Below are 13,406 nucleotides of genomic sequence, written 5' to 3'. Positions count from 1 at the left end.
ACTTGTCTATAAAGTCTCATTTGCTGTGGCCGGACTACTTCAGAGATTTCATGAAACTAGTGTGATGTTTATTCCTCCTGACCTATTAATTAGAAGCTCTCCTAGATCCCCAGCTAACGTAAGGTGCCTTTCTCAGGTGGCAGTGCTATTTTCCATCTTCATCTAAAATAGATACTAAGACCTCTTAAACTGCTGGCCACATCACCCATCAACATTTCTGCGAATGGAAGTTTGAATTTATGGTAATAGTAGTTGGGGTATCCTTTATAGGTATTATAAGATAGCTTTCATAGAGTTAGGCTATAAAATCAACACTTAACAAATCTAAGCAGAAATGTAAAATTACATTAAAGAAAATGAATGGATCCTAGGCTGACAAGAATTGGTTATAACCTGATTATATGTATAAGTTAAAAACTGAATCTGCGGGATTTAGCCAAGGAAGCCAAGGAAAAAAAAATGACTCTCAGAAGTATTTTGGCTGAGGCTATATCTAGGGAATCTAAATCCATGTCCATTCAGGGAAGAAGGAATTGGACAAAAGACTTCAACCATACTGATGCAAATGGCACTGCTATTTCTATTGTGATGCTGAACATATTAGGGTCTCTTAGTCTGATGCCATTAAACATTTGAATTATGTAACTAACTCCCTTTGTTTGTATTCCTTGCTAACCAGATGACCTTTGTTGCTTTACCCATATAGGTCAGTACACACACAAAAACAGATCTGGTCAAGCCAACTGAGGTGATCCAGATCCTATGTTAGTTGGTTCAGGTTTTGTTCGTTTGTTTTATTTTTAATGAAAGTACAGACATAAATTGGTATTCCAACTTTAAACATCAATTTTGTAAACTTGTTTAATGCGAGTCAACCTTGAGATACGGTGCCGCTCTGTGCATGCTGCCAGTCAAGTTTCGGAACTTGTAAGGCTGAGAACAAAATCCTACATTATAGAAAATTTCTTGGGGAAATGTTCTCCTGTGGGAACCTATTTTAGAAGCTGGCTGTATTTTTGTCTCTGTTTCATTGTGTGTCTTCAAATTTATACACTTTTGAAGAATTCTCAGAGGTAAAAGGTGAGAAGCAGTTCATTTCTCTACAATGGATAGAAACTATGGTGAGCACAACACACTTATTTGCTTCTAAATGCAACGGGATTATTAACATCTCAAATAAAATATGAATTCTCTTGGACCTTGAAAGATAACATCCACTCCAAAAAAAAATCCCTAACACAGTTTTTGTGCCCCAGCATCAGCAGTGCATCACACAAAGAAAATGCTTAATAAATGTTTGCTGGATCAGTGATTAAAAGATAAAAATATCTCCACAGCAAGTTCTGAATCTCCACATACAGGAAATCTCAGATGAAGTTATTTTCATCATTAACATTCATTTGAAATTTCATGGTGTCTTGGGTAATCAGGGCTTAATTTCTAAGATGGTGTTCTATAATATATGTTTTAAGGAAATAGATTGAGATGTTTTCTATACCACACTTTTCCCCTTACATTATTTTATCCCAAGGGGCACAGTATTATAAACTTAAAAAAAAATTATGTACCGAATAATTTCCAAATGATATATATCATGTTGTATATTTATCTCAAAGTTTTCAAAAAGGCTCTGCATAAAATTATTAAATTCTTTGGCTATTAATGTAGCAGAACTGGCTAGTACTTAGTTAACAAATCATTCCTCATATGTTTTAAGCTATGTATTTATAGATGAGAAATAGGTTACAGAATAAAGACAAATCATTACAGTAGAGGTCTTGGAGTGTATGGCATATGATTTTTTTTTAATATGTAACCATCAAAGTTATGATATTAAATAGACCACAGAATTTTAAGGAGAGGGCTAGCATGTTTTGTTTAAAAATCAGTGAGTCAATCACATCAACTAATCCAACTTCTGAGACTAGCATAAAAGGACTCCATTAAGCAAAAAGAGTTCATTAAAACCTGTGATCGTACATTTCCATATAGAATTTTGATTCAATGGGGGCAGTTGGGGAAATATGGTCACTGATCAAATGCTGAGAATTACTTAGGGAAGAATTTTTTAAAGAAATACTAAACTATTGTTAAAGTAATACAGGAGGGAAAGTAACAAAACCACAAGCTACATATTAGATTTCACTAATTAGGAAAATTCACACTTAGTCTAAACTATCCTCCTGCCTGATTGCTATCCTCTCCCAAATTCCACAGGTGCTTCAAACTCTCTGTATACAGAATTAAACTAAACTAAATCTTTTCCTGGAAACCTGCTCCAGTATTTCCTATCTTCCCTGATGGAACCTATTGCCATCTATCCAATAATCTAATAATCATCATGAACTTTCTCCTATCCTTAACCCTACGATCCAAGTCCTGTCCACTTTAAGCTATTATTTCCCAAATCCTTCTCTTCCTTATTATCTTCACTACCACTGGCTCTCATGACTTTTCACTCTGTCATTGCAACAGCCTGTTAAAGAACCCCCTGCCCCTAGAGTGTTCCCCAGCCACAATCATTTTACTCCTATTGTAGCTGGTATGATTCATGTCAATAAAAAGACTGAAGTAATCTTATTTGTTAAAATCCTGTGCTCCCTTGAAAATGAAATCCAAGTTTCCTCTTATAAAAGATATTCCATTATCTTGCCCTGGTTAATTCTCCAGAGTCATCTCTGGCTTCAAATTCTAAGACTCCAACTTTGCACTCCAGAAATACCAATCTGTTTGTATTTCCCAGAACATATCATATTATTTCTCAGCTCCCACTGTGGGTTTGTTTGGTGAACAAGCCTTCTGCTTCTCCTAAATCCTATTCATTTAATAAGTCTCAGCTTAAGCAGCATCTCCCTCCAGGAAGTCTTCTCAAACTAGTACCACCCCTCACTCCCCATAATAATAAGAACACTGAGGTTATCATAGTATAATGCCCTGTTCAGAAGTCTCTTTCAAACCAGAGTATGAGCTACAGGAGGACCAGAGCATGAGCTACCAGAGGACAAAAATAGTGTACTATTCACCTTTGGATTCACCTTACTGTGCCTGACACATAAAAGAGAGCCTACAAATATTTGTTGAATTAATCAACTAGAACAATATAGCAACATGTCAAATGCTTGTGATAATTTTATTTTAAGTTTACTTCAAATTTAAAACACCTAAACTATTACCGCCAAAATGCATAATTAGCAACAATCAGGCCTACAACTTGATTAAGTATCATCAAATGAGAATTGACGGTACTACCAGAAGCAACAAATACGGTGAAATTTTAGATACAGATTTTCAAAGAAAGAATTGATTCTAGATATGGCTAGGTTACTCTACTAAGAGGACTTTTTCCATTCTTAAAGACTGGTGGCTTTAGAGCACCAATGATAAGCAATGATTTTCTTTACATGTAACCAAAAACATAAAACTTAGCTCAGGAACACTGAAACCCAATAAAAAGAATCTCTGGCACATAGACAAACTCTACTTCTTTCTTAACCAAAATCTTCACAGATACTTTAAATAATAGAGGGGGGTTTTCTTTCACTTTTACTCTAAATTATTAGAAATGCCTATCTCCATTCCATGGACCTATGTAGTAAAGTGGAAAGAGCAAAAGATCTGAATTTCAAACAGATATTGATTTGAAAAAAAAAAAAGAAAACATTCTTATGAATCATGGTTTGGTGCAAAAGAAACTTACCTACTCTGAGTGATAGCAGCAGTGATTATTTATTGGATCTTAGCATGTGTCAGGAACTGCGCTAAGTATTTTGCATAATATTGCCTCATTTAAACCTCACAACATGGACTTCCCTGGTGGTCCAGTGGTTAAGACTCTGCACTTCCACTGCAGGGGGCACGGGTTCCATCCCTGGCCTAGGAACTAACATCCCACGTGTCACGCAGCAGAGTGAAAAAGAAGAAAAATAAAGATAAAAAAATAAACCTCACAACAGCCCACTGACTTAGGTATTGCTTATCCCAATTCTACAGATAAGAATACTGGAGCTCAGAGATGTGAAGTAACATGACTAAGATCATACAGCAAGCTAGTGGCAAAGCAAGAATTCTAACACAGGCCTGTATAACTCCAAAGCCCATATTTTTAACCACCTGCAATCTACTGCTTCTGAGCCTCAGTTTTCTGTAGTATAAACAGAGTAACTTCACAGAGCTGTTGTGGAGACTAAGTGAAATAATATGGATCACTTAGTATAGTGTTGGGCATCCTATATATATTCAATAAATTATGCCCCCCTTCTTTCTCTCACTCCAGTTGTGATTACACATTTATAATAAGGGAAAATAGTTCCTAAATACTCTTTACCTATTTCAGCAGAGATATCCTGAGTCTTGATTAATTCACAAAAGGAAAATACTAACAGGTCAATAAATATATATTATATAAACAGATATAAAGGAAAAAAGCAAAGAAAAACAACATAGTCTACCTCATCTTAGGACTGTGACCCTGCTATTGATCTTTCAGAACATCATAAAATCAAAATGTATCGATATTCAAAGTCAGGAGAGAAGAGGATGGGACCCAGGGATCTCAATTCCTTACGGCTCAAAGGAAGACTCCCAAAAGAACCTAACCAATCACATTACATCATTTTTAATGTATTTCCAGTGGGGAAGACAAATTTGGACAAAGATAGAGGCAATATAAACAACACTTCTACAGTAAGCTGTTTTGTTTCTCCAAGACAGACATTTATTCTTACTTCAAAGCAGACTTAAAAGATGGGGGGTGGGGGGTGGGGGCGGAATGAGCTGCAAAGTAAAAAATACAGAAATTTTGCTGTTAATTCCCTGCTCATACGTACTTCCTTTAGTTCCTTTTTTTTTTTTTTCCTTTTGGTACATGTCCATGACGCTTACCTCTGATGGGTGTAAAGAAATCAAGTCAAACTTATATTTTTTAATTTCCCGACAAGTAAAAACTAAATGTAAGGTATGTTGGGTATATATACAAAACTAAGTACTACAACTGAAAACAGAGCAAGCTTTTACATCAAGTCCATCTGGTGTTATATTAGGGTGTGTCCTATGGAAATCCAGCCAAGGGTGACTGCCAAACTAAGATACAGAAGACAACTCAGAAAGCTGGTGAGTCCCAAAACATAAGCTATATTTTTAAAAGTGCAGTAGAGCATCTGCTTAACAAGATTATCTGTTATCATTCCACCCTCATAATAACCCTATTCTACTTCTGTAATACTGTTTTTGTCACTAAAACATGGGTCAGTACTGGACATGGTGGGCACCCTGAGATAATGACATTTTCAAGAGTTATCAATAAAGTGATCTAACTAACCCACAAGGTAATATCAGTTTTACATCCCAATCCTGACAACTTTATCCTTCTGCTAAGGGACCTAAGAGGCCAACTGGTTTCTTCAAACCTCCATTTCCTCACAAGAAAAATAGAAATCATACTATACTTATGCTTCACTAGGTTCTAAAAATGGAAACTAGCTAAGAAAAAAAATGAATGTGAAGCACTCTAAAAAGAATAAACTAGATTCCCTGACCTGATTATTGGTCAGAGTCTTGTAAAACTAGAATTACTACTTCTTCCAATTCCATACATGCCACCTGGCCATCAAACTGACTGATAAATGGTATTGACTGCAAAGTTGATCCATGTAAAGGTTTTAAAGTAATAGAAACAAAATTTATGTCACAATGTATTTTCACACCATTAGCTCTCTCCAAAGAAAATTTACTTGTTAGCATTATAAAAGTAAATGATAATGAGAAAAATAAGATTAATGACAATTTTTTGAACCTTAAAAATCTTTCAAAATACTCAGCAGCAGGTATAGCACAGTTTGAAACCGATACTGAAGCAACTATATAAGAATTGGGAATGAGCTAACCCAGAAACATAAGGAATCACAAAGTAAGTCTCATCTGATGGACCGAAATACAATATGGATTATTTTTGTATTGTTCTGTCTGAGTTGTCTGTCTCAGATCCTTAACTTCCAGATTCTATTTTTAAAATCACTTAACACTGTGTATTTCCAGTAGCCATCAAGGCATATACTGTCATCCCTGACACCGAAGATTGTCAGCAGACTCAATATGTACACTAATGATCTTGGGCAACAATGCCCATCTTCTTATCAAAGAGATCCTTATTCTAGAAGAAAAAGTCTAAATTTCTCTAAGGAAATCCACTTGAAAATATAGGATGTAGTCATTACAAAATGTTAAGTTCACTAATACCTCTTACTTCTTTTTATCTTACATGCTGAATTTTAAAACCAAAGACTGCCAGGCACTGTAACATTTTTAGTTCTCTCCCAAGTCACCGATGCTCTCTTCTAGCACTGTCAAATAATGATAGCTACTGTCATTATTTTTTATACAATAGCTGGCAGCAAGTTATACAGACACCCTTCATCTTAGAATAGTCATCGAATAACCTAAACAAATGACTATGACCTTAGAATAAAACTGACCACTTTCCTAAAGCCAAAATAAGTGGGCTATCACATGGTAGTGTTACTTTACTGCTAGAACGTCAGTTATTTCATAAAATCAAAGGCTTTATTCCTTTTATTTTTTTTCTAACTGTTTTAAAATAACTTTTTTACCTCTTACACATATACGCTTGTCCTCCTTGCTGCTATGGAACCTATCTTATTCTATCATAAAGGTTTTCACATTTACTTTCAGCTCTAATACTTTCAACCAAAACTGCAATTCTGTTTTTGGAAGTCACAGCCCTTTAGGAATATTATTTGAAGATATTAAAAAATGTGGGAAATAAATAAGTTCTTTTCATATAATAAAGTCAGCAATGCATATAAAGGGATTTAGAAAAACCAGTAATCTCAGACACAAGTGATTTGACAAGTCACACACGCACAAAAAATTATTCCAAGTCATAGAAAAACATCTGAGCGACCGATTGTAGGTCTCTTATTCTAATTAACAGACAAGAGTCCCTCTCTAGCACTATTTGCTTTGGCAATCTAAAATGCTGATATTCTCCTAGATCTAACAGAGAGGAAAAATGGGTATCTTCTCCATCTAACACCTAAGTGGGTAACCTAGATACTGTAAATAGAGGCTACGTAAAGGATGCAACAGACAGCTCTGAAGTGAGAGCCAAAATATTTAACCTGCAACTCTTTGGAAAAGAACATGAAAACACATGCAGCTTAGCTAAAAACTATACTAACATGGAATTGCCACAGGCTAGTAAGTTAAAAAAAAGAAACAAGAACAAAACCTCTTTACCAAACATAATTTTACTGCTGTTGGGTGAGAAAAACTCAAATATCAAAAGCACAGTTCTTATTTGTCCAAACTGATCATGCCCATACTCTGCAATGTTTATTTAAAATAAATGAGTGAACTGCCTTTTAGAAAGGACTACTTGCAAAACCAAAATCAAATTCACAAATAGAGGAGCTAATTAAACAATTACCAAGTATTTTCCAGCTGATATTCTAGCAGTGGCTGGGGGATGACAGTCAAAGTCTGATTACCCAATATTACGTACCCCTTATATTCAATGTTTCTAAAGACAATAGCTAAATATTAAGCTAACAGAAATTGTATATCAATCTATCTTTACTCTTTAGGAAATTAAATGAAAATTATCTGAAAAATAAAATATCTATCCTGCCAAGGACCTAGTAATGTTAAAATGTAAAAATTGTACTCCCTACATTGCAATAGTAGTATAACTTTTATCAAATCAATAGCCAACTAGCAGAAAAATTAAATTAATCCTACAAGATCCATTACAAGAGATTAGCACTATAATTTAATATACATTCCATCACTATTAATTTTCTTCCTACATGATAAAGGAATTTCAATGACTGCTTCTAGAATGAAGTCTTCCTAGGAAGTGCTTCCCATTAATAAAAATAAAGAAAACTTTTAAATAAGTAAAGTAAGTTCACACAGTTCAGTCGAAATTTCAAGTCAATAACTAGAACCACTTAAAGTTAACAAATTGCAAAATGTATTCAATAGTATTCTATATACTCTTGCTTATAATTCAGAAGTCTTAACTACTTATGAAGCTAGTAGTTTCACAATAACATCAAGTTTTGAAACTGTAAGAGGGAAGTGGAAAGAAAATTTGTTCTCTCAGGATAATCAGAATTAATATATTAAGAATATGCTCATAATTCACTCGATGATTCAGTTTTCTTTAGTTATTAAATCTTCATTTGAAAAGGAAAGAAAATGCTTTTCCTTCACATGTCACCCAAATAGAAAGCTTTTAAATTAAATTATATTTACATGTAAATCAGATGGCCTTTCTGTATAAGAATATAACACATATCAAAAGTATAAACACACGATTTCAAATTAAGTTTAAGTAGGAGTAACAGAGCATTTGCACTTGATAACTTATGAAACATTATAATTAAGAGAAAATAAACCAAATTCTTAATAAAGTATTTTGTCTTCTGTCACTGACAGCATGTAAGTTGCTTTTCTATTACACAAAAACAATGTTTCGTATATCAATGAATGACCCTTTATCAAAAACAGTAGCCAAAACTGTCTATTCCTGCAAGTTCAAAACACCCTTCCAAATTTTCTCAATTCTTCTCTGGACAGTCTAAAACAAAATGCTTTCACTTTGTCAGAGAAATGGATGTAAATGAGTTCCACAAATTTTCAATTACATTTCACTTCCAATGCTTTGGACACGAAACTTTCACACGTTTAAAAAAAAAAAAAAAGCAACTAACACTGCAATTCTACCACTGATGGATTAGCTTTGTGCCAAGGTAATAGAAAATAATTTCTTTTCCTTTTTTTTTACTTCGAAGAGTCCTTTGGAAATAACGTGTTTCCATACTTTTTTACCCAGCAACAAAAACAAAACTAAAACCTGGCAAGACAAAAGAATAACCAGAAAAGCCTAACATTTCTTACCTGATACAGGTAAGCACCAGCTCCCAAATGCCACCTTGGGATAGTTCAGACTAGTAAGCAGGCTCATGTTTTACGATACCAAAATGAACAGGGATAAATCTGTGTTGTTCTTTCTTTAACAAAATCTATAGCAGCAGCTACACCACAATGTGAGAGGACCCTACAGACCTAACAAATTCAAGTCTATCGCTAGAGAAATAGGAAAAAAAAAAATCATAAAATGAAGACTTACTGCTTGTCATGTGACTTGGTGAGGCATGCTGTCCATTGGGTGTGCTTGAGGTGAGGTCAATTGCCATACTGGAGTGTTCCCTTTCAGGTGAAAGCTCATTGTCACCTGTTTTCACAAAATAAAATCTTTTGGTCTCTGTTCATTGTCATCTAAAATCTAATTACCAACTTTGTAATCATATATGCAGGGGTATGCATATATGATTTTAATGAAATACATTTTTCCCTTAAAAAGAAACTATAAGGAAATGTTATTTAGAAATACATAATAAATGAACGAAATGACGAAAAGCAACAACCAGCCCACGATTAAAAAATTACAAAATTTCATTATCACATTCATCTAAACTGTAAAATAATGGAGACTGGAATAGTTGATTTCTAAAGTATCTTCTAGTTGAAAAAACTGTTTTCTTTTAACATCTAATTTAATCCTTAAACACACAGTATTTTTAATGAGCATTTCCAAAATGCTGGCTATCAGAGAGTTAGATGTTTGAAAGGAGAGTTTGCTAAAAAAAAATGTCAACTTGAGTGAGCTAATTCTCTTTCACATTATGTGTCTGAAAAATAGGTTACAGAGTACTAAGTATTTAGTACATGCCATATTAGTAGACATATATGTAACCCGACCTATTCTAGACTTAAAGTAAATGAAAAAACAATAAAGTAGTAAATTGTTGATCTGCTAAGCTACTATTCTTAATATAGCAGGTATATATCTATAGTTCCTTCTTATTTCACTTCAGTGCTATTTTCTCAAACTCATTTACAAGGTGAAATTGTGAACAGATAGGAGGTAAGAGTTTACAGTTCTTGACAAAAACTTCCAATTCAGAAATTACGATACAGGTAGCAAACATAATTTTATTACCAATAACAGATTAATGAAAATGAATACTTACACGTTATATAGCCATCAATAGCCTCTGTTTCCATAGTCAAAGTGCAGTGCTGCAATACAAAAGATTATACCCTTAACACAATGATTCCTTTCAGTATCTGCCATTAAATGCTTAACTTATTTGAAGCTCCAAGCAGTTAGCCCATGTTGCTGCTGCTGCAACCTGTGCCCAAGAAACATACTACAGTGTACTGTATGTGCTCATTTGCAAGTCACTGAACTCTTTCTGCAAATGATCTGATTCCTGCTGGAGATAGGATAGGAAAGATAAGTGTGCTATGAGATGGGCTGCAGCAAGAAATGAATGACTCTTTTAATCAGAATTTACTCGGTTTAGAGAAAAAAATAGGAAGGGGGTACACCTCCAAAGTGCCAGCTTTAACTGGGATTGAAGTATTTTACCATTCACTACTTCCTACAATCAAGCTGCAGTTTGAGGACTTCCCGAGTATACAGATAGCTCTATTCACAATTGTTGCAAGTTGGTTCATCATGTTCTAATAGGGAGGGGGGAGGACAAACAAACAGAAGAAATACAAAACAAAACAAAAAAACTTCGTGCCCAAGTATGTCTCGAAGGTTTCTGCAGCAGTTACCCAACTACCAGGCTTGTATTGACATTTTAGCCAACCCCAAGTTCTGTGTAAGCACCTGTTCAATGTAACCTTAATTTCCTGCCAGACCATGGTTGGATACCATGCCGAGCCTACTTAATACACTCCAATTTTGAAAAATTCATACACTTTTTGAAGAGGGTAAGGGGATCACTTTTTCAAAGTTTGGGGAATTATTTTCGTGCACCAATGACACAAAACAGGAACTTAATTCTCAGAAACAAAAGTAAATTGTATGAGATGACACCCCCTAGCTTTGATTTCACATAACGAAAAGATCGATAAGCTAACTGTATACTTTGAAGAAAAAAGTTTAAAGAATTGACATGTCCTGAGAAGATTTTTACTTATTTTTTTTTCCTTTGGCCCTAGTCCTTTTTGCCTTTAGTTTCAAAACTCTCACTGCACCAGCAGCTAAATTATTCACAATGAGCCATTTCTGTATTGATCGCCAAGTATATTTAGCCCTGGCTCCTGGAATTTCTCCATTACTTACTGGAAAACAGGCAGCTTCACTTCTTGTCTCCAAAACCACTTCCCTTCTCCCTCCCCTCCCCTTCTTCACCACCACCCTCCCTACCCCCCCCAAAAAAAAACTTTTCTTTCTTCCTTTATGGAATAATCAGATCAAATTCCCAACTCAGTCACTACATAACGCTTAAATTTCAACCTGCTGTACTGTTATCAAATTCTTTCAAATTATGATTACATAAGGCTTTAAAGAAAGGCATCCGTAAAGTTTAAAGGGGAGCAATTTCTTCGGATATTTTACAAATGAGTTTATCTCTTTAAAAATGTACACATTTAACACACACATATTAAGAAAGAAACGTCAGGGAGAAGCGAAAGAAGTCTGCCCCATCAATGAAATGGTTATTAACCCTCAGAGAAGGAAAGAAAGAAAAGGAGAAAGAGAAACGAAATGTACATACAAAAGAAATTGTCCTTTGATTAAAAAAGATTCATCACCATTTCCAGCTCTGTCGGGAGATCTCAGCTTCTTCTAACCCCTCAAAGAGGAGGTGACAATGTCGGGCTGAAGATAAACGGAGAGAGAAAGAAAGAAGTTTTTTGTGTTTCCCCCTTCTCTTTCCCTCCCTTGCCCCTTCCAAGCCAAGCCCCCTGCAGAGTTCAAGGCAAGGAGGAAGGAAAAGCACTTTACAGGTGGGTCATTCCGAGCCCAAATCCAGCAAACAGATCGGCTGATAAACAAAACCAAGAAATGAGAGAGAAGGAACACCCCCCTTCTCCTCCTCCTTCTACCCCTCCCCCTCGTCCCTTTGGGATGGTCTAGTAGGAAAAGTCACTCAGGAATGGCACCACGTACTTTCAGGAAAGAGGAAAAAAAAAAAGAGAGAGAGAGAGGTCAGTCAGTGCTACAGCAATGCGATTAACAAGAAGAGAAAAAACTTGATCCACCGGTTCCTTAAGAATCGACCAAAAGCTAAGACAAGAAAACTGAAAGAAAAGGCGGGGGGTGGGGGGGGTGGAGGGGTGTTGAGAGGGGAGGGACAGTTAGGGAGAACCCAGCAAAGAACCTAGGCCAACTTCACAGGACTGCTTTTCGCCCTTGGCAAAAAAAAAATGATAATAATAATAAATTAAATCTTAATTCCATCTCTTTTGCCCATACCAGAACCTGTCAAAGTGATTTAACGGCTGCCTTTTTACATGTCATACCAGGTTGTTGTTGTTTAATTCCAACAGGATCTGGATATTACCTTCTATCTGGACAGCTGTAATTTATTCCAGGCTACCCAACCTTTCTTGGAATTCAAGTTAAAACAAAGCAAAACAAGTCCAAATCCATGACAGCTATAGAGATGAGAACTGATTAATCGATTAACATCCCAGAAACAGATTACAAGGAGGGGACGATAAATTAAGGCAGAAGACATCATCTTCAACCCGATTCCCTGAGCGTCCTTTACAGAAATCATTACCCTAATCATAACCACAATCCATCCCTCCCAGAGAAAAATATCTATAGTATTATTATTATTACTGGTTAATAGCAACAAGTCATTTGATCACATAACAGTGCAAAACGAGATACTATATAATTACACTTAACTTTGAAAACACTCCCCCCCTTTGCAAATCAGATACACATATTTATATATAACCTATGAATCAGAAGACAAAACAAGAGCTGTTCTTCACCACGCAAAAGGCAAGCGGAGATTTACCTCAGCAGTGCATGCAGTAAAATAATCCCATCACCCTTTTGTTTGTGTTTACTGTTAGTGTGTCCTCTCTCTTTCTTTCTTTCCTGTGCCTAACGTGTGTTTGTGCACTGCAGTTGGTGGTGGAAACTAAGGCAGTGGATCTGTAGCTAAGGGTAATCCTGTTTTTACTTCCTCCATCTTCAGCGAGGAGCAGGGTTAGCCCGGGACAGCTGGTCAAACCCCGAGAAACCGATCCGCCGGAGCCCGAGCACATCTCCCCCGCCGGCCGGGCTCGCGCAGACGCCCGCGGGCGGAGGGCCGGCTGGCGGCGGCGGCGGATGGCGGGCGGCGGGGCCCGGGGCGCGGGCGGGAGGACGTGCGTGCGCGCGCGCGCGTGTGCGGGCCCTGGGCTCCTGTGCGTGTGTGCGTGTGTGTGTGTATGTGTGTGCGCGCGGGCTGGCGAGGGCGCGTGTGCGCGTGTCTGCGCGCTGCGCCGCTCGGCGCGCTCGGCAATCGATTACAGGACAAGTGCTGCCCCGGCGGCTCCGCGACGCGCGCCCTCCCTCGCGC

The 13,406-nt window shown here is 36.6% G+C and overlaps 1 protein-coding gene across 1 annotated transcript in view; it reads right to left on the bottom strand.

Moving 5' to 3' along the window:
• The window catches only part of IKZF2 (IKAROS family zinc finger 2), a 170,480-nt gene extending 157,599 nt beyond the window's left edge, over positions 1-12,881 (bottom strand). Inside the window, exons 1-3 of the mRNA XM_060016163.1 lie at positions 12,858-12,881; positions 10,056-10,104; positions 9,152-9,256 (exon numbers count right to left, since the gene is read on the bottom strand). Coding sequence (XP_059872146.1) covers positions 9,152-9,256; positions 10,056-10,089 — 139 coding nt within the window. The 5' untranslated portion in view covers positions 10,090-10,104; positions 12,858-12,881. The remainder of the gene's footprint in view (positions 1-9,151; positions 9,257-10,055; positions 10,105-12,857) is intronic.
• Between the last annotated feature and the right edge of the window lie 525 nt (positions 12,882-13,406).

The sequence above is a fragment of the Delphinus delphis genome, chromosome 7, assembly GCF_949987515.2.
Source record: "Delphinus delphis chromosome 7, mDelDel1.2, whole genome shotgun sequence".
Classification (NCBI taxonomy): Eukaryota; Metazoa; Chordata; class Mammalia; order Artiodactyla; family Delphinidae; genus Delphinus; species Delphinus delphis.
Note: the sequence above shows the minus strand (reverse complement) of the source record. Positions and strands in the feature narration are given on the sequence as shown.